At 54.5% G+C, this 27,023-nt stretch overlaps 1 protein-coding gene across 1 annotated transcript in view; it reads right to left on the bottom strand.

The window, feature by feature from the left end:
• ATP6V0D1 (ATPase, H+ transporting, lysosomal 38kDa, V0 subunit d1) overlaps window positions 1–27,023 on the bottom strand; it is a 40,343-nt gene that overhangs the window by 7,184 nt on the left and 6,136 nt on the right. The window contains exon 2 of the mRNA XM_005876388.2: window positions 6,843–7,014. Coding sequence (XP_005876450.1) covers window positions 6,843–7,014 — 172 coding nt within the window. The remainder of the gene's footprint in view (window positions 1–6,842; window positions 7,015–27,023) is intronic.

Genomic DNA, 27,023 nt, shown 5'->3' on the forward strand with positions numbered 1-27,023 from the left:
AGTCCGACTGCAGTAGCCACAACATTCCTCAGCCTGGCACCAGAGAGGAATTCAAGGCACAAGGGAGCTGGCTGAGGCCTGGGGGGGCGGACATCCTCCAAGGCCGAAGTTGGGTTCCCATTGGAGGGTGAGGTTGGGGTGGAGGCTGCTGCCCTGAGCTTTTGTGTGGGCCACGGCCAGGCCCCTGACCTGAGGTAATCACTGTGCACCAGTGCCAATGCGATCCAAGGAAGTCGGCCCCCATACCAGGGGAAGGAGGCTGAGGGCCCAGGCTTCAGCTCAGAGGGCTGGCCGTTGGGGGAGCTCCCACAGGGCCCTCCAGGAAGGCGGCAGAAGGAAGAAGCCACAGCTCCTGTCCTGGCCTGACCCCCACTCTCCGCCTGCTTGCTGCTCCCCCAGCTCCCACCCGGCCCAGCGCCCTGCTACAACCTCTGCTCTCCTGGGCTTGGGGCCAGGCAACTGCCCTCTCTCCGCCCTGTCTGGCTGGGTCAGCTACAGGATGTGTGCTGAGAAGAGACAGGCCCCTTCCCAAACTGAGGGCTTCAGGCAAGGCCCATCTGCAGCTACAAGCCAGAGGCCCCAATGCCAGCCTTCTGACCCCAACCTGACAGCCGGCAAAGTGGAGGCACCTCAGAGAGCTTTGTGCCTTGGTCTCGGGCCCCAGCCTGCATCTTCTCTACCCTGGACAGCACATCCCTCCTGCCCTCATGCTTCCAGAATCTCATGGACCCCACGACCATGCTACACACCACACCACCTCCCGCGACATTCCTGCTTGCACCTCATCCAGCCCCACTCTAGCCATCATGTTCCCCGAACCTAATGCTGCTCTTTATGCTCCCACAACGCTCTGGGCAGGGAGGGAAAAACGAGTACTATCCACCTGATCCCACAACCACCGGCACCATCAGCTGTCAGGAAATAAGGCACAGAGTGCAGGCACCGGGCCCCATCACTGCATAAGGCAGAGGAGCTCTCTGTCCCCATGGCCAGTGTCCACACACCTCCACCCATGCCCAGGGTTCCCATGCCCTAGGGCTCTACGTTCCCCATCAAGTCTTATCTTCTCAGCGGGATCCACACACGTCAGTGTTTGTTTTCTAAACCTCCCCACTCCTTGTGCCCCATCTGAGGGTATTAGTTTATGTTGGGAGTGGGGCTGGGGTCAGGGCCCAAGGGAGGTGCCCCCGGGTCCAGCCCCCCCTCTTCCCCCAAGAGAACCCTGTGGGAAGACTCTGCCATTTGGCTTTGCTGCTATCTCCGGGTCCAGCCCCCCCTCTTCCCCCAAGAGGAGAATCCTGTGGGAAGACTCTGCCATTTGGCTTTGCTGCTATCCCTCCAGTGATGGGGAACGGGCCAGTTATGACTCACTTTTCAGCCTTGACAGCAGATGTGGGGGCCGGAGGTAGTATCCCCTGGCTGCCCCCAGCCTCCCCTGCTAGATCTAGCTGGGCACCAAGCAAAACGCTGAGCCAAGTGAGGGTCACTTGCGATCACACCCCCCAGCCCCTCCAGGGCCCTCTTCCAACCCAGGCTAGGCAGCCCGATGATCCTGTGCCAGGTCCACCCTTCCTCCCCTTGGGTCAACCACATGGTTACAGCGGCAGCCCCCAATATTCTCCCCTGCCCAATGACAGCAGAATCTTCCTTCCTCGGAGAAAGGAGGTGACACTGGCCCAGCTGTCCGCTTCTCTCCCAAGGACTTGAGCAGCCAGGGAAATCCTCCTCCTCCTTGCCTGGCTTCAGCAGCTGCCTCCCAGCCCCCAGAAAGCTGCTCAACCAGTCCTCCCTTCATTTGGCCTCACTAGAGAGAATGAGGTTCCAGCTGGTCAGCGTCTCCCTCCAGAGGGAGACAGCTGGGGAGTGGACAGGCGGCTGCCCGCCAGGCCAAAGAGGCCCTCGTGGGATGGGAGAGGGGCAGTCTGTAATCCTCTGCCCAAAGGCCCTCCCTCGCCCTGTGTCCCTTAGATTCGAAGATTCAGCTCGGGCCCACAGGAAGCTCGGGATGGAGTACAGGAAGACACTTCCTCCAAGAAGTCTTCCAGAATCCCCAGGGAAGCCCTGTCCCTCTGCTGTGCCCTTTGGCGCCACCTGCTGGAGCACCGTGGCTTACTTCCCGTTCTTACCACCCAGCCCTGGGGGCCAGCCTGGCACTGGTGAGAAGGCCAGGATGACTAGGTACCCTGCCGGTCTATCCATCCAAATCTCTCATCATACCAACTGCCAAGCCTCAGTTTCCCTTCTGCAATCAGAATGACTGTAGCGTGGCCAATAGCAGAACCAGAGAGGTCCTGACCTTCTCATTAACATCGTGCCCCGACCCCAGAGGCGCAGTTGCGTCCTCCCACTTGACCTGAGCCTTCTGGGCCTTGAAGGGCTCCTGTGTGCTCTTCCCTGGGCTCAGGAAACAGCGTAGGTACTGGCTTTCCCTCAAGGCAGGAACAAGGTCACGCCCAGGACCTAGAAACCCCAGCAGGTCTAGATCCATAACCCGCAGAGACTGTGCCATCAACCCAGAAACACTAGCTGTGGACAGCAATGGCTGGAGGGCCCAGACAGGGAGGAAGCCTATCTGGAAACCTGATGCAGCAGGGCCCACGGTTGCAACAACGTGTCCTAGGGAGAATGGCCAGTGTGCTAACAGGCCCGCTGGGCACTTGAGGCCATTGTCCTGGGATAAAGCTTCCTTCCAGCTGCCCACTCCAGGCTGCTAACACTGAGGCTCCTGGTCCACCAGAAAGATGGGTGCCATGCCAATGGGTACCTGCCTCAACCCCTTTCAGCAACACCGCTCCTCATTCCTGGGTTGAGCCAGAGTAGAGGAGGTGGAGTGGAGAAGAGCAGCCAGGGAAGTAGGAGTTAAATCTGAGAGACACCATGAGAGAAAGGAGACTCCAGGATCAGGTGGGGTTAGCGAGGCCACTCGGGAGAGCGGGTGGCCAGAGCGGAGGCAGTGGCCTGGTGTGGGGCAGACAGACCCTAAGTGAGAGGTTCCTCTGGAGTAGGCTGTCATCAGCCATATGGTCTTGAGATGATTCAGCTCAGTCTCCTGCAGTAACATGTACTAGTACCAAGGGCTGCTTCCAGGCCCAGCCATTAACTTGCTGTGAGACTTGGGATAGAGCCTCTAACCCCATCTGATCCTGGAGTCCTCTCAATGCGGAGAAGCCTCCTGTGACCCTTAGTTCTATTTGTGGCAGCTGCTCACAGGCCTCTCCAGGAGCTATCTACACCACCACTGGCACCCACCCCACTGCATCCATGCACCCCCCTGCCTCCTGGCACTGGGCCTGGCCCAGAGCTGATTCTAGTCATCTGTGATGGCTGACGGCTGGGTGGACACTGTCTCTCACCAGGGGAGGGCAGGGGAAGTCTTGAGTTTCTGCTTGCACACCTGCAGTGACAAGGAACTCACTGCCTCCTGGAGAGCCTTTTCCTGCCACCCTGAGGCAGCTCCGAAGGCAACAAAGAGATTCTGAGCGATGGAGATAAGGTGACCTCTGTGTGTGGCTCCTAATGAGGCCTGGAGACCTTGGCCACATGAAAGGCAGTGGTGACTTTAGCCAGGGCCTTGTGGTAGAGCGATGGGTCTGCTGGAAGCGGACTGGAGGCTCGAAGGGTGTTGGAAGGTGAGAGAACAGACATTGAATGTAAAAGTTTAGGCCAGCCCTGGCCAGGTAGCTCCGTTGGTTAGAGCATCATCCCAATACACCAAGGTTGCAGGTTTGATACCCAATCAAGGCACCTACAAGAATCAACCAATGAATGCATAAATAAGTGGAACAAAAATAGATAGTTCTCTCTCTCTCTCCTTTCTAAAATCAATAAACAAAAAGTTCTCTCTCTCTCTCTCTCCTTTCTAAAATCAATAAACAAAAATTTAAAAAATAAATAAAAGTTTAGGCCCCAAGAGACAGGTTTTTTAGATGCTAATGGGCAGAATCCAGAAGGGAACGTGGATGCACAGACAGAAGTGTAGAGGACTGACCACTTGGGGTCCAGCGAGTGGGGTGAGGGGACAAAGGACATTGGCAGTAGAACCCCAAAAAAGAAGAGAGCACCTCAGCCACTGGATTGGGGTTGGAGGTACAGATGCAGCGATGGGAGGTAGACTGGCCTCTATTATCTCTGTGGAGCAGGAGGTAGGTGAGAGAGAAGGTTGGGGGACCGGGAGAGGGATGGTGTTTAAGATAGGGAGGTGGTCTTCCCACCCTTGAGGGGGATGCTCCAGGGGCTGAGTAGGGAGAGCCAGCGGCTGGCTGGGCAGGGACAAGTCAAGGCCAACTGAGCTGGTCTGTGTGCATGTCTGGCAGCTGGGTTCACCCGCCCAACGCTGCTGCCGGCTTCCCCAACTTTGCTCCCAGCAGCGGAGGTGGGGGAGGGTGCCTCCGGGCTGGAGGCTGCTGGGATTCCTCCAGGGCTGGGGGGCTGCCAGCCGGGTGGGACCATGAGATGGGCAGCCAAGAGAGCTGCGGATGTTGGCAGAAGAGTGCTCGAATGATGGACCAGGGAACCTCAGCTGGGGAGGGAGGAAAATGAAGAAAGAGAGGCAGCAGGGGAGGAAGCAGGGCCTCGTGTCCTGCTGAGTCCGGAACCCGTGTCCCACAAGGGACTAAGAGTGGGCTGCAGCGCCTGAAGGCTGTGGGTAGAGAGGGGGTGCCTGACTCAGCGATTTCAAGGGTGGAGCAGTTCCAGGGGGTGACATGGTCTTGGGCAGCCATCGGTGGGGGCGGCTCAAGCGGAGAGCAGAGGAGCAGAGAGATGACGAGGTCATGGACTGAGCAGCCACAGGTTCAGACAGGCTGACACGTGGCTGCTGAACTCTTCCCGAGTGAGGGAAAGAGTAAGGGGTTGGGGAGACTGTAAGCCACAATCACCCGTGAATGGAAGGGGCGGGAAGTGACAGCCTGCCACAGAATAGCGCTTGGCTGCTCTAAGCATACTTGGTGCTTACAGCCAACCTCCAGCAAAGAGCTGGCGGCTGTGTGGCCTCAGTCACGCTCAGAGCTCTCTCCAGTTTCATGGCCTGGCAGGCAGAGACCAAGCCTCTAAGGGCACCAAGACAGGCCGGGGGCGAGCTACATAGGCAGGTGGCCAAGCGGGATGCAGGACATCTGCCCTCTGACCACTGGCATGGGGTTGGGTCAGGCCTCCTCTGGCCAGCCCAGCAAGAAAGACCAGAACATTCATCAGGAAACTGGAGGAACCTTGTGCAAATAAGATGAAGGCCAGGCTCTGGCAATAAACACACAGTTTCCTTGTATGTCCTCAGCTCTGGCCTTGAGGCAAGGGATACACAGGCCCAGGCTAGGGGTTGATTGACAAATGGGGTTCCGTGGCATGATTCCCCAATGCTACAGCCCAAGACACACCTCATCTCTGAACTCCTGCCCCAGGAGGACCATGTCAGTTGTACCTTTTTTTTTTTCCAGTTGTACCTTGACCAGGGCTAGGGCAGTGATTATGGGTCAAGTCAGGACAGTAGGGGGCCCCTGGGCACCAGCTGGGCACAAACTTTTTTTTTTTATAAGTAGAAAGAGTACACTGTAAAGGCCCTGGCCGGGTAGCTCAGTTAGTTAGAGCGTCATCCCAATACACCAAGGTTGCGAGCTCAATCTCCAGGCAGAGCACATACGAGAAGCCATCAATGAATGCATAAATAACAACAAATTGATGTTTCATTCCCCTGTGGAGAGAGCCTGCTTCCCAGCCTGGGCAGGTTCCCTGAGCCCTTTGGGTGTCCCAGCCTGTGGCCCCTGCCTGAGGTTGGTGCTCTTATAGCTGCTGACACCACTTGACCTAGTGGATCATGAGTAAGTGGCTGCTCCTGGGGGTGGGGAGTGGGGAGTATCAGGCTAGGCAGCAGGAATCTAGCCCTGTCCCTGCAAAGACAGGGCAGGTATGTCAGGTCTCAAGGAAGAGGGTGAGGACACCGCAATCAGGGAATGGGCAAAGCAAGGTGGTGCCCAGGAGAGTGCCTGGAGACCTTCCTTCCCACAACTCACACACACTCCACCAGCTCAGGGCAAACTCCTGTAAACCAGCCTCTGACATGCCTCTGCTCGCCACGCGTGAGGCAGCCACGTGGACAGAGGCCCTCTGTTTGTCCATCAGGCCCTGGCTCATGGTTCCTGGGCCGCCACTGCACAGGGGTCTCTCTACCTCCCTGTTTCCAGAAGTACAACCAGCGAGCACAGGTTGCCTTGTCCAAGTGCCCTCCCCTAGCCTGCAGGTCACAAGGCCTTTCCTCTCTCAGCACTGCCAGGAGCTTCGTGGAGGCAGGGCTACACCCAAGGGTTAGACAATGGGGAAACTGGGCAGTCAAGGGTCGCAAGCATGGCGGCCTGGCCAGAACTGGGAAGGCAGCTAGGTGTTCAGCTTCCACTCCCAACCCCACCATCCTTTCTCCCTGAAACCCAGGGCCATGGTCAAAAAGCCTGAATGGTCCATCCCATGAACCTGGCTCTTCAGAGCTCTGCCCATCCCTGACCCCTGACATGGGGGTCAGGGGCCCAGTGAGTGTTCATTGTGGGTGCTGTGAGTGAGGAAAGGGTTCCCCACCCCAATCTCTGTCACACCAGTGGTGCAGGGAAAGGGGCTTCATCCAGCACCACAACATGGGATACGTGCCTGCCCACCAGTATCCTAGCCAGAAGCGAAGTGGCTGGTGACCCTACTCTATGGTAGTGGCCTGGAGGTCCAGTGTTACTGAATGACCAGCCCAGCCATTAGCCCAGGAGGACTCGACAGGCAGCTGACCTAAGCCACGCTGGGCCAGGTCCATCAGATGCAGCCGTCCTGCCCAGCTGGGGAGGAGGCGAGGCACTGCAGGGCACACTCACGTAATGAAATCCAGGAAGCTGGCGAGTGGCTCATAGGCGTGGTTCCTCATGTGGCGGAACTCCACCACCATCTTCTCCTTGAGCCGGTCATCAATGACGGACACTGTCAGTGGTGATGCCTCGTTGGCCAGGAAGTTGCCATAGTCAGTGCTCTGCAGGTGCAGCTTCAGGTCTGAAACCCAAGGGTGGGGTGTGAGGGCTGGCCATGCTGAGTCTCCTCATCCCGACCCCGATTCCCGGCCCTAGCCTCTCCCCTGGAGTTGAGTCCTGCTGCTCCCCTAACTTCCTGTCTCCACCTCCACCTCCCTGTTGGCTCAGGGCCTACTCCAAAGCAGTCAGCCAAGGCCCTGGAGATGCCCCAGACCCTTGGGCCATGAGCCAGTATACTGTCCAAGCACAGTACAGGCTAAGCACAAGTAGAACCATTGTTCCTCCAAATGACAAGGCCGGAAACTCCAACCTAAGGTGCCATTCACCAGCCTTTGAGGCCCTTCTGCATGGCAGGCTCTGGGGTGACCCTGACCAGGAGCAGAATAAGGCACACGCCCTGCCTTCCACAGCCTCCCAGCTAGTAGAGGAATCCAGCATACCCCCAGGCAGAAATCATACAGATGAAATAAAGGACATGCCGTAGCCCTGGGGGGAGAGTGGAGAAGGCACCAAGATAGGACTGAGAAGGCGAGAGGGCATGCTAGGCTGGGCCACAGCAGAGGGCAGGGACAGGAAAACACACAGGTCAACAGCCAGGAGGCTGGTGTAAGGCAGCGGTCGCCAACCGGTGGTCCGTGAAGTCCGAAAGGTTGGCGACCGCTGGTTTAAGTGACAAGTGGCCTAGAGAGCAAACATGTTAGGTGGAGAGGAAGATGGAGTGGCTGGGGCAGGCAAGCCAATCTTACAGGCTCTCCTGAGCTCTTAGGGACAGTGGTGAGGAAAGGACTGAGGAAGGACAAGTGAGACCCAGGGGATCAGGGCAACAACCCCACAGTCTCCCGCTTTTGCCCGTTTCCCACTGCCCCGTCTATTCTCCACACACAGCCAGAGTGATCTTCTTAAAACACCAAACAGCCCACACCACTCGGTGATGCATCCTCATCTCAGGGCCCATCCTGTCCCTTGCCTGGAAAGTGAGGCTCGCTCCTCAAACGCCCCCTCTTCAGAGGCCTCTGCTGCAGGCCCGTCACCCTTCACTTGTGCCACTTTTCTTTGTAACACATATCCCCTTGCGCATAGGACATATAAGCTCCATGACAGCTGGGACTTTCACTGTGGCAGCCTAGAGTCTAAAACAGAGTAGTTCTGATGCATTTTGATGCTCAGTAAAGAGCTGTTGAAAGAATGAAAGACTGGGCAGAGGGTTGGTGAAGACAGCACAAGAGTCACTCCTGAAATCTGAAAGGGGACACTAGTGATGGCATACCAAGGACGGTGGCTGAGACGGGTCCATGGGCGCATGTATGTGTGTATGAAGGCTCAACAGCCGGAGCTGCCTCTGCTGCAGGGACCACATGCTTTCCTCCACTGGGGAGGTTACCCAGAGGACAGCAGGAAAGGTGACCATTTCCACCAGCCCCCCGACCAAGGCCTGTGTGTCTGAGAGCCTAGGAGGCCATGCTATCCCGGTTGCTTAAAGAAGAAGAGTAGGGCATATAATTCACCGACAGGCTTAAAGGACCCCTGTGATGCCCCTCCTCCTGTACCCCATCAGTGCTCCCAGCCTAAAGTCAGATGTGCTAAAGGAGAGATGGGAGAGCATGTGGGAGGGCGTGGGGGGAGGGAGGAGTACACCCCTCCCACCTGCATCTCTGGGTGGCACCCGGGAGCAGGCAGCACTCAAGTCCTCTGTGGCTCCTGGGCACACACAGAGTGAACTTTAAACTCATGAGGCTGCAGGGGGCCTTCACGATCTGCTGCCTTCACCATCGCTCTACCATTCACACCTGCTTTTCTCCCATGGCCAAGCTAAAGGAGAACAGAACTAAGGGTAAGGTACAGCAGGGAAAAGCTGACAGTCTCCTGCTCTGCCACATGGATCCTGCTGTCTTTTTGACCAAAGGATTGTGCACACTCCTATGTTCTCACCCCAGGCTGTCTGCCCGGGGCTCTACTTCTCCCCATCCTCACCAGTCAGGCCATGGCCCACTTATGCCTTGAATAAGGCACAGGTGGGAGGACAGGTGAGACCCAGTATTATTGCTCAGTAATAATTCAGTTGTTACATTATTTGATTATTCATTTGGCTGTTACAGAAAAATCCTTAACTGTAACTGATGGTTGTTGATGTAATAGTATATCACCTGGCCTAGCCGGTTTGGCTCAGTGGATAGAGCGTCGGCCTGTGGACTCAAGGATCCCAGGTTTGATTCCGGTCAAGGGCATGTACCTTGGTTGCGGGCACATCCCCAGTACGGTGTGTGCAGGAGGCAGCTGATGGATATTTCTCTCTCATTGATGTTTCTAACTCTCTATTCCTCTCCCTTCCACTCTGTAAAAAAATTCAATAAAATATATATTTTTTTAAAAATAGTATAGCCCTGGCTGGTTTGGCTCAATGGATAGAGCGTTGGCCTGTGGACTGAAGGGTCCCAGGTTCGATCCCAGTGAAGGGCACAAAAAAAAAAAATAGTATATCACCTGTATTTCTACCTGTAATGGGCTTTATGTGCTAGATGTTAATATCCTTGACCCTGGGCAAGGGCACAAGTTCTTTTAAAAGAAACATGGTTTGCCGGAACCGGTTTGGCTCAGTGGATAGAGCGTCGGCTTGCGGACTAAAGGGTCCCGGGTTCGATTCCGGTCAAGGGCATGTACCTGGGTTGTGGGCACATCCCCAGTGGGAGATGTGCAGGAGGCAGCTGATCGAGTTGGCCGGCTGTCCCCGCCCCTGATTGGGGTGGGGGGGCCAATTGGGGGAGAGGCCGTGGGAGTTTGTGAGTGGGGGAGCGGGCGCACAATCAGGCCCCCATCGGGCCGGTAGGCTACCGCAGTGCGTATCATAGCAACCGGTCGTTCCAGTCATTCTGTTGTTCTGGTTGTTTGGCTTTTGTATATATAGATTGAAATTAAGTCTAATGAATTTATCAAGTCATGTTCATGCCCTGATTTTATATACTTTCATCTCTCAATAAGTATTGTGATACTTGAAAGAAAAGTGGGCGGGTGTTCCGGCCTGGGTACAGCAGATGCAGATGCTCAAATCCCCACTAGGGGAGGCTGTGGAGCAGACAGTAGCTGGAAGCCAAGCCTGGCCCAAACCTGTCCACTTCTCTCCCCTTTGCTTACTCAACAACTCTCCCACCGCCAATTACCCTCTCCCCTCTCCAACCCCCACTGACTCCATCCAACACCTGGCCCTGGCCAGGTGGGAGTCAGCAACCCCAACATAAGGGGGAAGCAACACCCACTTTAACTGGAAACAGATGAGGCCCTGGTGAGTACCTAGCCCAGCCGTGGGCAAACTACGGCCCGCGGGCCAGATCCGGCCCGTTTGAAATGAATAAAACTAAAAAAAAAAAAGACCGTACCCTTTTATGTAATGATGTTTACTTTGAATTTATATTAGTTCACACAAACACTCCATCCATGCTTTTGTTCTGGCCCTCCGGTCCAGTTTAAGAACCCATTGTGGCCCTCGAGTCAAAAAGTTTGCCCACCCCTGATAGCCCCTGCCAGGAGCAACGTGTGTGCTGGGCCTCCCAGGCATGCCCATTTCACAGACTCAGAAAACAGAAATCAGAGGGAATACGAAAATTGACCAGAGTCCAACAGTCAAACACAGAGGGGCTGAGATGTGGATCAGGCCTCATGGATTCTGTCCATCCCAACTCTGGTCTCCTCTCCTCCCTTTGCATCCTTGACTACATTCTCCCATAGCCCTTGGCCCAGGATGGGCCTTCCAAATATACACCTACCTGCCCAGACAGACTTTAGTCCCACAAAAGCTGGCAGGTGGCAGAGAGGCCAGAGCCTCCACCTGCATCTCTGGATGGCACCCCATGACCTCAGAGGCAGCCTGGACACTCACTGTCCACCTGACAGAGGCCTTGGCCTGTCATGACTCACTCACTGGCGAGCCTCTCTGGCATCACTTGTGGTATCAGCCATTCCTCGAGAAGCTAGGGACGTGTGCATTTAACCTGGAGAGTAAAGCCGAGGGGTGGGCTCTCCTTTGCAGCCCCCTCCCCCCTGCCCCTCCCCGGGCTTAGCACAGGCCTTAAAGCAAACCCCCTGTGCCTTGGCTGCTTCATTTTGCTGACGCTGCATCTGGGGAAGCCACGGCTCCCAGCACTGCTGGAAGGCAGACAGCCGGGTGGTTTCTGCTGGCGTTTGTCAGATCAGAGCAAACCCGGGAGACTCTACCGAGAATCCTGCCCAAGGCCTAAGAGTCTTCCTTACCAGGAAACTCATTTTTAAAAGTCCCCAGGGACACTGTCGAAGGGCCGTTCCAGACCACTTTCCCTGGCCAAGCCTCGTGTCTCCCTGTGACCCAAGGAGAGGGGACAGCCTGCCAGCCAGGAAGGCGACTTGGATCCCTCAGCTGGGCCCACACAGGGCTTCTGAACCAGCTCTGACCCTATTCGAGAAGCTGGCGGCTGGGCCGTGGCTGGCAGCCCCAAGCCCTTCAGACAGTCCTCAGGGCTGGACAAGGCCCGTTAGAAACCTCCCCACCCCATCCCCCACCCTCAGCTTCCTGCTCCCTCTGAGGGACGTGAGGAGGAGGGGGTGTGACTGGGGGGTGGGATCTGAGCACAGGAGGAGAGGCCTGGAACTTGTTGAGAGCTTCGTGGGAGACCTGGCCACCCAGCCCTGGCCCAGCCCCCGAGGGCAGCCGAGGACGCCAGGGGCTCTGGGAAGGCAGGGGCTAGTTCTGCTCTGCGCCTTGAGCTCAGCAGCCTGACAGCCCCAGTGATGGCCCCAGAGAGCCCCAGACATGCCTGGGCTGAAGCTGAGCAGTGTTCTGGTTAGCACAGACTCGGGGTACCGCACTGGCATACCCACATGCCCAGCTGTCTACCCCAAATCCTCCCATCCGTGGCCTGGCACCAAGAATGTCTGGTCAGCTTGGATCTCACAGTAAAAGGCTTCCTCAGAGGACGATTTCTCATGTCCAAGGAGATGCTGCTGCTATCAGAAGTTCACTCTGCATTCTGACCTACATCCCTCCACAAAGGAAGCCAAACAACACAGCTTCCCAGTGCCGCCGGCCTCGCCTGAGGGCCGTGGGCCTGCTCCTCAGCACTCCTCACCCTACCCAGGACCTTCCCACACCTCTTCCACTGCCCAGTGTTGCCTGTCCTGACGTTCTGGTGACGTTCCCCCAACTCCATTTCCGGGCGCAACCCAGGCAACCTCACCACCACCACAGGGCCCTTTGCTGGGCTCCTGCTCCCAAGTCCATTCTCTTCACCATTATAAGGTTGAAGTCCTCAAACGCGTTAGTCACCTTTACCCAGCAGCCCCTGTGACCCCAGAGCTAGAGCCCTGCCACCTCCCCACAGCCTGAGGCCCCATGCCCTCAGTCCTAGCACTGCTTCAGCCTCAGCCCTGGACTCCTGGGCCCTACCAGTGCTATTCTCCGCCTAGGGTGGCCTGCCTGTGACCTCTGCCCCCAGCAAGTGCTCCAGGGAAGTCCACAGGATGCTCTAGAAAGAAGCCCTTGAAGTGCAGGAAACAGGGCTGCTTCCTCAGGCCCAGCCAGAGCAGCTGAACTGGAGGGCACACCCCCAGCCTGGAAAGTGAGAGCCCCTGCCCCTCCTCTTCCACAGGCACTGCTGTCCACCCTGCGGTTGCCTATGTCAGAGACCATGGCTGGGGCTCCAGCAGGACCCAGCTGAGCTCTCCGAAGGTGCCTGGGCAGGCTGTAGCCCAACACCACCTGGCGTGGCTCTTCCTCCCAGGGCTCCTAGGTAGGACCACACCAGATTCAAGCTGGCCCCGCAGTTTCCATCTGTCCTTCCACCTCCTGTCTACTCCTCAACCCAGGACTTCTGGTCCAGGACCCCCCCAGTGGTAAAGCCCTGACCCCAGCTGGCACCTCTGATTACAACTCCAGCCCTTGATTCAGAGGGGGCATGGGGAACCCTAGCCTGATCTGCACTCTCTGCAGGACAAAGTGTGGGCTTGGCAGCCAGCCCTAGCCAAGCCTTGAGAGGTGGCAGCTGGGCAGCCCTGCTCTCCATCCACTTTTTGAAAGCTTTCCCAGATCCTGCCAGCCCTGAAAGTGATCTTTCAGCCCCTCCGGAGCTCTCAAGGGCAGGAGGCACGTGGCCTCGCAAGCCCCCACACCTCTGCAGCCCCTTCCTAAGGGCCCTAGGAAGACAGGAAGGGAGGGTCTTGGCCCCACGCAGTCCAGGGGCCCAACAGGCATAGAGGCAACCCCTGGCACAGTATCCTAGGCGGGGCAGCCCCCTGCTCTAGACTCACCCATGGCCTCATGGCCCACGGAGGGACCCTGCTGGCCAGCTGGCCACGGCAGAGTGTGAGAGGACAGCGTGTTCCCAGACTTCACTTCTGCTTTTCCAGAGGTCACTCAGCAACACTCTCCTGGGGAGCTCAGGGGTTTTCAGGAATTGCGGCCCGCTGAGTGAAACCAGATGTGCAGACATGCTCCCTAGAACCCAGTGTGCCCATCCTGCCACTCCCTGTGAGGGCACAGGGCACTGCAGCCGGTTATACCTCTCCCCTGGCCCAGGTGAGGGGTCTGCTTTGAAGGGACCGGGCCTGGGCTCTGGCTCCAATACTCACTCTGCCCCCTGAGGCTCTCTGATGCTGCAACTTTGGGGGCTCAAAGCAGGGAAACTCAAACAGATGCACAAATGTGACCAGATGGCCAGGCTGGTGGCCCGATGGAGCCAGAGCCCCCCCACCCTCAGCGAATGTGCTGTGCCTGAGTCTCCTCCCCAGGCTCTGGGGGTGGGTGAGACCTCTTCTTCATATCAGCTCCAAAGCAGATGTGTACACTGGCGGCCTGGCTTGCAGGGTCAGAGCACTACATCTGGAGCTCCCAGTGTGGGAGCCACAGCATGGAAACCATTAACCCTGGCTTTACCTGGGGCCTGAAGCACAGACTAAGCATCCTCTTCGCCTCCAGGCCTCTGCCAGAGCACATCACAGACTCCCTGCAAACCTCATGCAATACCAACTAACCGAGTTCCAACTCTTCCTGTCAAATGCAGTTCCTCTTACCCTCTCTCGGGTGCCGCCTGCCATTCCCCGTCCAGAGCTTTGGCACTGCCCCTGCCTCCAACTAAGATGTCCATGGCCTCTTCCCTGGCCAGTGCAGGGCCCACCCGTCATCCCTGCTGGTCGCTACAGCACCAGGCTTCCTCTGCAGCCCCGTTTTGCTGGATCACTGGTCTCAGGATATTACTTCTTAGGTGGCTCAGTGGGGCAGGGGAGAAAACCTGGGCTTTGGAGCCAGTCTCCTGGGTTTGAATCCTATCTCACAGCTTGGCCCTGAGCAGCCTGTGGAATCTCTCTGAACCCAGGCTACAGGCTGGTCACCCAGTGAAGGTCCCTATTGTGCCTGCCTCCCAGGGCACCCGCCACAGACCCCGAACAGAGGCAGTGTTACAGAGAGGACTGAGCCCAGCCCCCCACAGTCCATCTCTCCGGGCAGAAAGGATCCCACCCAGAGCTTCCCGGCTAAAACCCTCAGCCCCTGGCAGGTGCTGGGTGCTTGACTGCAGGCTGTTGCTCACGCTGTCCTACTCAGGGCTCCACAGAATGCCCCTGCCCTTGCTTCCCGTGGTCCCTTTCTGCCCCACGGGCTCAAGCATGTTCTCCTCCCTGTCATGAAGGCTGCGGGGGCCTCGTGCAGCCTGGGCATGCAAACACATAGGCCCTACTCTGCTCTCTCCTGGCAAAGGAGCAACAGAGCTGGCTTGAAATTTGGGACTCCTGTCGCTAAGCCCACATGTCACCTCACCTACCAGCAAGATCACACAGAGCTATGGGCAGCCCCAGGGACTCGGCAGAGGTAGGACCTAACTCTGCACCACCTGCTACCCCTGGAGCTGCCGCTCTGGGGGCCACAGGAGCAAGCAGGAGGTACAGCCAAGGGCAACCTTTGCTCCATGGGAAGCCCCCGGGCTGGCGGGCCAGCAGTCTTGGGAAGAACCTGGAGTCTACTGCTGGCACAGCCGCATGCAAGCTACTGGGTTTCAGCTGGTGCAGGGCAGAGCTCCTGCAGGGAGAGGCCAGGAGTTCTCCTTCCTCGGTCCCGAAACCAGCATTTTATTTCATGCCTGAGGCCTTTCAATGAGGTGAAGCATTTGCAAAAGGGGATGCGACTGATCTGCAGAGGTGGCCCAGCTGATATGTGGGGCCAGTGACACCACCCACCAGCATATCAGATACAGGGACCGAACGGGAGTGTCACTCCCCATGTCCAGGAGGCAGCAGGATGTCTGACCCAGTTCACCACCCTTCTCCCCGCTCTGAGACAGGTGGCAGGTGATAGCAGAGCCACATTTAATTGCCCTCATGCTCTCCAGAACACCTCGTCCCTGTGGCTGGAAGAATGAAAGCATCTCTCATATCCCATGAGGAAGTCAAGCTATCCAACAGTCAGGAGCGTGCCAGGTAGGGAACAGTCCCATGTGCCAAAGGGAGGGGCAGAACTGGTTACAGCTGCACCCAGGGCAAGTTCCAAGAAGTTCTCTGCGCGGAGATCCGGAGAACCGTCGAATAGCCCCTCACCAGGACACCCCACCCTGGCTCCACAGGACGCGTCTCAGGACACAGGACTGGAAGGGCAGCTTCCCTGTGTGTTGCTCTGCCACAGCCCCGCCTGGGAATCAGGAGACCCAGCCTCACCCTGGAAGGCAGGGGCCACACCTCTGCAGCTGCCACGTACTTTGACCTTGAGTGAACCCTTTCCTCTCCAGGTCTGCCACTGCAGTTATAGAACCTGGAGGCTGCAGTGAATCTGGGGCTGCAAGGAAGAGCTTCTTGTCATTTCCCCAAAGATGGAAGCTGGCCTGAGTGGGAGGGAGAGAGGTAAAGTGGTCCGGAGTGGCCAGGTGCCAGGCCGCCCAGGGAAGGCCAGCGGTGGCAATGAGCTTGCTCAAAAGCTGGCCCATGCCATGGGTGGCTCCTGGGTCTGCTGGCCCTCAGCACCTGAGCAGCCCTGCCTGCCCTGGATGCTGGGCTTCTGTTCTACGCTAAGGAAAGACACTAAAGAAAGCGGCAGCTCCCTTGCACGGGGGCAGGGCAGTTTTATGGCTCCCAGAGGCTGCTCACAGTGAGATGAAGCCAGGTCAGGCGGGATCCTGGCTGGAGCATCCTGCCAGCTCCACGGTGCCTAGAACCAAAGCTATGGAAATATTCATTTTGCTTAGACTTAGGCCTCAAGGATGGGCTTACAGGATCGAGCCTCATCTGGGGCTGCGAGCCATGCTGCTCTCAGCACGAAGCCTCATCCCCTGCAGCTCATAGAAACTGGTGTGTGCAGCCCAGGCCAGGAGCAGAGCTGATCCATTCCATACCTGTGCCCAGCAGAGCCAAGAGACTTGAGCCAGGCAGGAAGTGGCAGGAGCAGTAGGCATCCAAGCTGGTCCTGTAGAGGGCCCCAGACCCCCTCACTGCACATGTCCTGCCATCCCCGTGTGCACACGGGTGGTCCTGAGGAGTGGCAGGCAGGACTGTGCAGGGGAAGCAGTAATAGGTCACATTAAGTGTGGTCAGCACTGTGGACCTAGGCCAGCCCCTGGGAGAGGGGTGTTCGCCTGCTCAGGCTGCCTCATAGAAGCAGCTAGGTCTGAATGATGTAAGCAATGGAGGAATGGCAATGACATGGAGCCTGGGCCAGGCCTGAAAGATTGCCTCCAGAACCCTCATTTCCCTTGGGCTTAAAGGTTTGAGGATCGGGGGCAACGGGGAAACCACAACCCCATTTTCTAGACTTAGGGCCCTATGTGCCAGGTCACAGGTTGTGGCTCACCCATATTCCTCGTCTCCCAACCCTTTAATCTCCAAGCTAGACACCATGTGGCAAGGCCTGGGGTAACTACAAGGGCCCCAGAAGCAGGGCCTCTCTGACTGCGCGGAGTTGGGGGCCGAGCACACAGAGGTCTAATCCTTCAGTGAACAAATGAAGGATTGCATCTGACAATGTAGGGGTTGCACAGGAGGAGCCAAGACGGTGTCAGGAGATCAGGAGATCATAGGCAAGCCCACAGGCCTCACCTGGACCCAGTTTCCCAGGTAAAATAAGAGGGTTGAGTAGGGTTACCTCCAGGGGTGTGGCCAGCTCTGATCTTTACCTCGTCAGACCCGGATCACACTGACTCTCTGCAACCCCAGCCCCCGAGGGTCACTCAGGAGCTCGAGATGAGCCCAGAGGCCTGGGTACCTATGGGGCAGCCCTGGCAGGACTGCCAGCAGGTGCAGGAGAGGCCCGGGGCTGGGGAGCCTCTAGCAGCCACCAGAGCAGGGCCCGCAGAAAAGAGCAGCAGCGAGGACACCACAGATGACTCCTCAGAGGGGAAAGCCCCATCCGCCAACGAAACACGAAGCCTCAGCTGAGGTCAAGGCCTGGAAACCATTGCCTGAGTGGCCAAGGTCTGGGCAAATGCCAAGGACCAGAAAAGCAGTGCCCAACACCGAGTCAGAGCTGTTCCTCCATACACCCCCTTCCCCTGCCACAGTCCTGCCTGCCACTCCTCAGGACCACCTGTGTGCACACAGCCCAGCCCCTCACGCTGCAGGGTGAGCTGCAGGGTGCTGGGTGCAGACAGGCAGAGTGGGCATCAGGCTATGCAATAGCAGCCTGGCCTACTAAGTGGCCCTTCAGACCCTTGATCTTCATACTCTAACAGAGGAGGAAGGCCAATATTCCAGTAAAGAATAGATTTTTTTTCTAAAAAAATCATCCAAGCAGTAGGTGCTGAACGAGGCAGGAGCCAGGGAGGCCAATGGAAAGCCCCCCCCCCCGACAAACTTGGGGTGCAGGAGAATTGTCATTCACCTGATAACAGCCCCATTGCAACATGATGTGTGTACCTAGAGTACCTATGGAGAGTTTGGGGTACCCGGTTTGGACCTCTTTCCAAGTCACCTTATATGCATGTACCTGCCACATACATTCCACATGTCCCCCAGAGAGCTGAAGGAGGTTGGGGGGGTCTGTCCTGAGGATGGCTTTTCCCTCTCCTGGAGGGACCACAGTGGGAGGACCAGAGTGGAGTGGTGCCTCTGGGAACCTAGAAAGAATAGCCCTGACCTCCTGACAGCCTCAAGCTCCTACTTGGTGGCCCCCACGCCCCTGGCTCATGGCTGGCAAGCACACTGCTGTAGCTGCTGCTCTGACTTTGAGAGCTGCCAGCATGACCCAGGTGGAGGGAAGTGAGGACAGCTTGAGGTCAAGGCTGGAGCAGCTGCACTGGACACCAAGGCAGAGCGCACTAGGGAACTGTCCCCTGGCCTTCCCCTTCCCAACCCAGGAAGCTGGGGCACAGGGAGATGAGGATAAGAAGGGATGGACAGACAGGAAGACACCATGCCACGAGCCCTACTTAATCTAAGAAGGTCAACTGGACCTTGGGTGAAGGAAGTAGGGCTCAGGGAAGACACCTGGGGGACAACGACCATAGGCAGGTGCTGTCCAGAAAAGCAGAGGAGACCTAGCTTGGCTGACTCACAGCCTGGTTGTTCCAGCCACAACCCCTAACCCAGCTCTCGGGCAGCTGAGTGGTCCTGGTGCACCATCTTGTGGCCAAATGGAGGATGGCACTGTCATCCTCTAACTCTAGCTCCCTCTCCAATTGAATCACTGCCTCCGCCTCCTGGTCTGCATCTCCCCCAGACAACGATCCCCGAGGGAGTAGACTGCAGGTACCCACAGGGCCAAGTAGGAATGTGACATAAAGAAGAGGGAACAGGCCCGAGGTGGACATGAGTCTGGGAAAGCCAAAATGAGATGAGGTGGGCTTGAGTCTGGTCAGGAGGGATTGGTCTGCCTTGCATTGGTGGAGACAGAGGCTTCTGGGGCACAAGAATGAAGAGGACGAAGAGGAAGCTTGCGTCTCCTCAGCCCTCTACACTCTTGTTCTCCAGCTTGGCCAGACCCTCCCAAGTTTCCAAGTCCCTTTATCTAGCTCCTTACCCCTGCTTTCTATTGCCCCAAACGGCAACTAAAAAAATCAAGTGCTGCCTGGCCAGAGTGGCTCAGTTGGTTGAGCACCACCCAGTGCACCAAAAGGTTGCTGGTTTGATTCTCGGTCAGGGTACATGCCTGGATTGCAGGTTTTGCTCCCCAGTTGGGAAGCAACACTGATCTCTCTCTCTCTCTCTCCCTCTCCCTTCCGCTCTCTCTCTCTTCCTCTCTCTAGGCATGACCTCAGGTGAGCATAATAAATACACACACACACACACACACATACACAGTTTAATCACCCAGAAACAGGACAATCGAGGACATGGCACACCCCTCTAAAATGGGGATCTCAGCTTCTCCTCTTCTGCACCTCAAAGCCTAGTCCCCTGCCAATACCAATAAAGCACTGTCACTCATCCAATCATACAAATACCTATTGAGCATTCACTAGGCACTGTGCTGCTGAATCCTAACAACCTGCAAGTAATTTGTTTCATTTTACAGGGGAGCAAATAAGCTTCACGGCTTAAACCACATGCTTAGCATCAGGCAGCTGGCCAGAAAGGGAGCATGGTCTGCCTGATGCCTGCCCTCACACAGAACTCAAGAAAGGCAACTCAGAGAGGCCCTAGGGCCCGGAGCAGGCACCGATGATTCACAAGAGAGACAATTACATCATGTTCATTTTTGATGTAGACCCTCCTAACAAACTAGAGTGTGTCTGGCAGATGAACCCAAAGCACGAGAACAGCCACAAGTTGGAAAAGGGGTCTGGGTGCTGTATCAGGCACTCTGACCACGGCGGGAAGGGTGAGGGGGTAGCCTGACAGGGGGCCCAGGTACAAAACTATTGGAAGCAGAACTGGGCCCTCAGGGACAGTTCTGTTCCATCTCATGGCAAGTCTAACAGCCCTCATGCGAAACAGCTCCGCTATGTTCGGTGTGTGCTGCTAAGAAAAGAGAAAAGAAAACTAATACATTCTAGAAGTGTTTTATGCAGAATGTTTAAAATAAAGTATTGGGCCCTAGTTGGTTTGGCTCAGTGGATAGAGCGTTGGCCTGCAAACTGAACGGACCCGGGTTCAATTCTGGTCAAGGGCACATGCCCAGGTTTCGGGCTTGATCCCCAGTAGGGGACGTGCAGGAGGCAGCTAACAATGATTCTCTCTCATTGTTGATGTTTCTCTATCTCCCTCTCCCTTCCTCTCTGAAATCAATAAAAATATATAAAATGCCCCTTGAAAAAGTAAAACAAAGTCCTAGCCGGTATGGCTCAGTGGATAGAACGTCGGCCTGTAGACCAAAGGGTCCGGGGTTCAAGGGCATGTACCTCGGTTGCAGGCTCCTCCCTGGCCAAGGCCCTGGTCCGTACATGTGCAGGAGGCAACCAATTGATGTATTTCTCTCACATCGATACTTCTCTCTGTCTTTCCCTCTCTCTTCCACTCTCTCTGAAAATCAATGGAAAAATATCCTTGGGTAAGGATTAAAACAAAAACAAAACAATAAAAAGTCACAAAATTAATCTCATTTAAAAAACAATAATAATAAAATAAAATAAAATGTTGGGGCCTTTCCTCCTCTTCCTCCAGAAACTCTGATTTATCCAGAAAGTCTTATTATCTTCAAAAGTCCTGATGGCTGACATTTGCCTATGCTGAGGCCTATTCCAGAGGCCCTAGGTACCCTAGCTGGTTTGGATCAGTGGGTGGAGTGTTGGTATATGGACTGAAGGGCCCCAGGTTCAATTCTAGTCAAGGGCCTAAATTCCTTGATTCCACTGAACCTAAATTGCAGGCTCAGTCCTTCCCCCCCACCCCCACGCCCAACCAATAGATGTGTCTCTCTCACAAGGATGTTTCTCCCTATCTCTCCCCCTCCCTTCCACTCTCTCTAAAAGTCAATGGAAAAAATATCCTCGGGTGAGGATTAACAACACAAAATAAAGGCCCTAGGCAGGAGTTCAGACACTGGCTCCATCTCAGAAACCAGGCCCAAGAAATCACTGAAAAGGCATGTCACCACCCACCCGAGCGAGTTCTGACACAGCCTCCTGGGTGAAACGGGGGTTATCAGTTCCCATGTAGACTGTTACTGTCTTGACCATAAAAAGCTTCCCAGATAACATCAACTAAATTATACACTAGTGCAAGACGTAATCTTGCAAAGGGAATGCAAGAGGTGGGGCTGGGAGGAGGAGACAAAGGAAAGAGAAAAATGGCCAGGTGAGAGGTGAGCAGGGGAGCTGTACCTGAATAGGGGCCCTGCGGCTCTGGCCTGGGTGATGTGAAGGTCCAGCCCTGGCCTGGGCCCTCAGGCACCATCAAGTGTCAAGAGAAGGTTTTCTAAGACTCAGACAGCTCTGAATGTAAAGTCAAATCCTCAACCAAACAATGGAAGGGTACATAAAGTAGAAATTGAAATGTTCCCCTCCAGCCTTCCCGTCCTTCTCCCCAGAGGCTGCCACTCTAGACAACTTGGTATCTATGCTTCCAATACTCTCCCATGTACATTCACCTAGTATTCTACTAAAATGGGAATATATTATAATAATGCTTTGCGCCCTAGCCGGTTTGGCACAGTGGAGAGAGCATCGGCCTGCAGACTGAAGGGTCCCAGGTTCGATTCCAGTCAAGGGCACGTGCCTGGGTTGTAGGCTCAATCCCCAGTGAGGGGCGTGCAGGAGGCAGACAAGCAAGGATTCTCTCTCATAATTAATGTTTCTATCTCTCTCCCTCTCCCTTCCTCTCTGAAGTCAATAAAAATATATTTTTTAAAATGCTTTGCAACTTCTCACCTAACAATGTATTTCTAAATTGGTTCTTATTGTTAGGTTAGGTGGCTCAGGAGGCGGCGTAGGAAATAAAGAGAGTCGAGTTAATCAGAAAAGGAAGAAAGGAAAGGCTTTATTCTGTGTCCCTGGGCGACCCACGAACCCCAAAGACAGGGCACATGGATCCGCGCCAATAGGGAGGGGGGCGCTTTTTTTATAGTGGGTCACCTTCCTGGTCGACACAGGGGCTACCTTCTCTGTCCTGCCCTCCTTTTTAGGGCCCCTTTATCCTTCCAAGATCTCGGTCATGGGTATTGACGGCAAATCCACCTGCCCGCTGGCCACCGGACCCCTTCCCTGCCTCCCTGATGATAGCCCTATAACCCACTCGTTCTTAGTCATGTTTTCATGCCCCATGCCCCTGTTAGGCACCATCCTAGCGGCCACTCTGCAGCCCACTTGGAGCCCTTCAGCCTCCCTGCTCCAGCCTCCCTGCTCCTGGCCCCCTCCCTTCACAGGGACGCCAATCCTCCACTGCCATGCGTCCCCTTATGGGGCCCTGTTGTCCCAAACCACAGTCGCCTACCTCAGTCTCCCTCTGAACGCCTTATCTCCTCCACGACTGTCCCCTCCTCTGAACTGAAAACTGCTCTGACCTTGCCCCATCCCCCTCCACCCTTCTTAAAGGATTCAACAGTCCGGCTATTATCAGAAGCTGAGATCATTAAATCTAGGAAAAATTCGGATCCACGTGCCCTGTCTTTGGGGTTCGTGGGTCGACCGGGGACACAGAATAAAGCCTTTCCTTTCTTCCTTTTCTGATTAACTCGACTATCTTTATTTCCCACGCTGCCTCCTGAGCCACCTAACCTAACACTTATGGAACTTCAGACTTTGAGTACTTGTAAGCATTCCCTTGTAAGCATAGATAATGGTTTATTTAACACACCCCTGTCGATGGGTATCCCATTGGTTCTAACAGGTTACTGATACCTACTACAAGGCTGGCGTGATCACCTTTATACATGCCATCTGGTGCTAATCTAGGGGATATAATTTGTAAGTGAGGCTATAAAGTAACAGTGTGCCCCCAAAAATGTATCCACACAATGTGAATAATTATAAAGGCAGTGTTTATTAAAATAATTTTCAAAATTGGGCTATCAGCTGTTAAAGTGTGTATACCTTTTTTGGGGGACACCTATATATATATCAATGTTAATAAGGTAGTGAAATTTTGTCCCCCAAAGAATCCACACTGGCCCTAACCGGTTTGGCTCAGTGGATAGAGCGTCGGCCTTCGGACTCAAGGGTCCCAGGTTCGATTCCGGTCAAGGGCATGTACCTTGGTTGCGGGCACATCCCCAGTGGAGAGTGTGCAGGAGGCAACTGATCGATGTTTCCCTCTCATTGATGTTTCTAACTCTCTATCCCTCTCCCTTCCTCTCTGTAAAAAATCAATAAAATATATATTTAAAAAAAAAAGAATCCACACTGAGTCACCATTCCACCAACTTAACTTTCAGAAATTAAAGACATATATGTTTCGTTAAAAAGAAAACAAAAATCACCATGGCCAGTCATGCAGGAGGCGGCACAGCAGGCATCGGGAGGGGGAATCCCTGGCTGTTGCTCTCCCCGCTCCACTTGCCAAATTGAGCTCCATGCCAGGTGTCCTCATCAGGCACGCTTGTGTCCACTTGTGTTCACTTGGCCCACTATGGAGCCTGCTCTCCAGCCTCTGGCAGGACTAGCTTCTAAGAGAGGCCTGCGCTGACTGCAAGCCAACAGATGGCCAGGCGTGGGCTGAACTGCCGCCAGCCAGCATGCTGATGACTTCCAGATTGGTATCTTGAGAGCTACTTCCCCTAAGCTCCAGGCCCACACAGCCACCTCCCTCATACACTCCCATTCAGCACATCTGAGACAGAACACCTCCTCCTCCACCACCTCGTCCATGTCCCAAACCTACTCCTCTTCTGGTGGTCCCCATCTCAGAAACAGCTCCAGTCACTGATGAGTCAGAAGCCTGACTTCTAACCTCTCACACCCGCCTATCTAATCAAAACTGGCCCAATCCTGTGTGCTTCATCCCCTAAGCTGGTCTGTGACCCAGTGCTTCATCTCCCCGCATGCCACGCCTGCCCCAGTTCAGCCCACGTCCTCACCTGGAGAGCTGGCATAGCTGCCTGCCTCCTTCTAAGTCCATCCTCCCGAGCCCCAGACCAAATTTCTAATTGCATCACACCCCCAAATCCTCCCTTCTCCATCCACAGAAGAACCAAGTCCAAGCTGGCTCATGGCAGCAAGACCTCCCTCCTCCTATCCCTAGCCTCCCTGCTTTGGGGCTAGAGAGGAACAAACAAGGCAGAATGCTGTATGGTCACCACCGATGATCCATGCCAGATCCAATCATGGGGCATCAGGGGTCTCTTTATGCAGTGATGCCACTGCCCAGGGCTGACGGGACAACATATCCTTAAATACTGATGGGAAAACTTCAGATATGTGTGGAGCCTAGGGTCTCACAGCTCAGAGACTCAACACACTTGTTCCCTTCGTTCCAGTTATCGCCTTTGACACACCCTTCCCCCCGCCATGTGCCCTAAACTCTTTCCTCTTGCTGTGGTCACTGGATGGTCAGGACTGTGTTATCTCTTGCTTTGGACCAGATCTGACTCTGATGGAGTTTGGATTGAGCTAAACTAGTGTTCTGTCCCAGCTATAGTCATCTAAGCTCACTAATTCAATATAGTCTCCTTTGACAAGCAGAACAGAACATAAAATGTTTCCAGACAAGAACATAAACAGAAAACCTTAGGCAACATTTCCCACACATTACCTTTCACCTAACTGAAGAATGTGTGTCTCTCTCTCTTTTTTATTTTTATTTTTTATTTTTTTTAAAATATATTTTATTGATTTTTTACAGAGAGGAAGGGAGAGAGAGAGATAGAGAGTCAGAAACATCGATGAGAGAGAAACATCGATCAGCTGCCTCCCGCACATCTCCCCACTGGGGATTGCCCGCAACCTAGGTACATGCCCTTGACCGGAATCGAACCTGGGACCCTTGAGTCCGAAGGCCGACGCTCTATCCACTGAGCCAAACCGGTTTTGGCTCTCTCTCTTTTTTAAATCATATGCTCATCCCTCCTGAGCTGCATGTCCTTCCAAGATACCCAAGCCCTTCCATGCAGCAGCCGAGGTTCCTATCCTCCCTCAGCCCTGCACATCCCTGACACGTGCTCTACTCTCTCTTCCCACTTTCTCAAGCTCCGCTGACACTCCATGCAGTTTCACATTTCTGAGAGCACTAATACTATTCCTTCTTCCCGCCTCCTTGGCCTAATTTTTTTTTTTTTTGGAACAGTTTTACTGAGATATAATTCATATACCATACAATTCGCCCATTTAAGTGTACACTTCAATGGTTTTAGGATGTTTATATAGCTGTGCAACCATCACCACAAGCAACTTTAAAACATTTCATCACCCCAAAAAGAAACCATATACCCTCTGTCACTCTTCACATGCTCCCAGTGCCCCAAAATGTACCCTGCACCTACTGTACATCAATGCTGTTTTTGTTGTTGTTGTTAATCCTCCCCCAAGGATATTTTTCCATTGACTTCTAGAGAGAGTGGAAGGGAGGGGAAAGACAGATGAGAGAAACATCGATGTGAGAGAGACACACCGATTGGTTGCCACCTGCACTTGTGATCGATCGAGCCTGCAACTGAGATACGTGCCCTTGACCAGAATCAAACCCAGGACCCTTCATTGAGCCCTATTCACTGAGAAAACTGGCTAGGGCTCAATGCTGCTTTTTAAAATATGGTGTTTTTTTTTGTGTTTTTTTTTAAATATATTTCACTGATTTTTTACAGAGAGGAAGGGAGAGAGATTGATAGAGAGTCAGAAACATCGATGAGAGAGAAACATCGATCAGCTGCCTCCCGCACATCTCCCACTGGGGATGTGCCCGCAACCTAGGTACATGCCCTTGACCGGAATCGAACCTGGGACCCTTGAGTCCGAAGGCCGACGCTCTATCCACTGAGCCAAACCGGTTTTGGCTCTCTCTCTTTTTTAAATCATATGCTCATCCCTCCTGAGCTGCATGTCCTTCCAAGATACCCAAGCCCTTCCATGCAGCAGCCGAGGTTCCTATCCTCCCTCAGCCCTGCACATCCCTGACACGTGCTCTACTCTCTCTTCCCACTTTCTCAAGCTCCGCTGACACTCCATGCAGTTTCACATTTCTGAGAGCACTAATACTATTCCTTCTTCCCGCCTCCTTGGCCTAATTTTTTTTTTTTTTGGAACAGTTTTACTGAGATATAATTCATATACCATACAATTCGCCCATTTAAGTGTACACTTCAATGGTTTTAGGATGTTTATATAGCTGTGCAACCATCACCACAAGCAACTTTAAAACATTTCATCACCCCAAAAAGAAACCATATACCCTCTGTCACTCTTCACATGCTCCCAGTGCCCCAAAATGTACCCTGCACCTACTGTACATCAATGCTGTTTTTGTTGTTGTTGTTAATCCTCCCCCAAGGATATTTTTCCATTGACTTCTAGAGAGAGTGGAAGGGAGGGGAAAGACAGATGAGAGAAACATCGATGTGAGAGAGACACACCGATTGGTTGCCACCTGCACTTGTGATCGATCGAGCCTGCAACTGAGATACGTGCCCTTGACCAGAATCAAACCCAGGACCCTTCATTGAGCCCTATTCACTGAGAAAACTGGCTAGGGCTCAATGCTGCTTTTTAAAATATGTTTTTATGTATTTTCAGAGAGAGGAAAGAAGAGGGAGAGAGAGAAACATCAATGATGAGCAAGAATCATCGATTGGCTGCCTCCTGCACACGCCCAATGGGGGATGGAGCCCACAACCTGGGCATGTGCCCTGACCAGGAATCCAACCATAATCTCCTAGTTCATGGGTCAATGCGCAACCACTGAGCCACACCAGCTGGGCATCAATGCTGTGTGATGTTCATCAATCTGCCCATTACACAGGCACACTTGTCCCCAAGCAAGGCCTGTGTGACATGTTTGCATTACCCACTCCAGGCCCATCACGGCGCCTGCTTCCGAGGTGTGACAGGAGGGAACCTCCATGGTGACTGCTCACTCTGCCCCAGGACCCGTGCTTACACTTCACCAATATCTCATAGAGCTCTCATTAACTTTCCCGTTGTACAGCTGAGGATAAATGACTTGCCCAAGGTCACAAAGCCAGTGAGTGGCTGAGCTGAGCTCATCAGTGATTTCTGCTCTGTGTATACAATG

This window comes from Myotis brandtii, unplaced genomic scaffold, assembly GCF_000412655.1.
Source record: "Myotis brandtii unplaced genomic scaffold, ASM41265v1 scaffold486, whole genome shotgun sequence".
Lineage (NCBI taxonomy): Eukaryota > Metazoa > Chordata > Mammalia > Chiroptera > Vespertilionidae > Myotis > Myotis brandtii.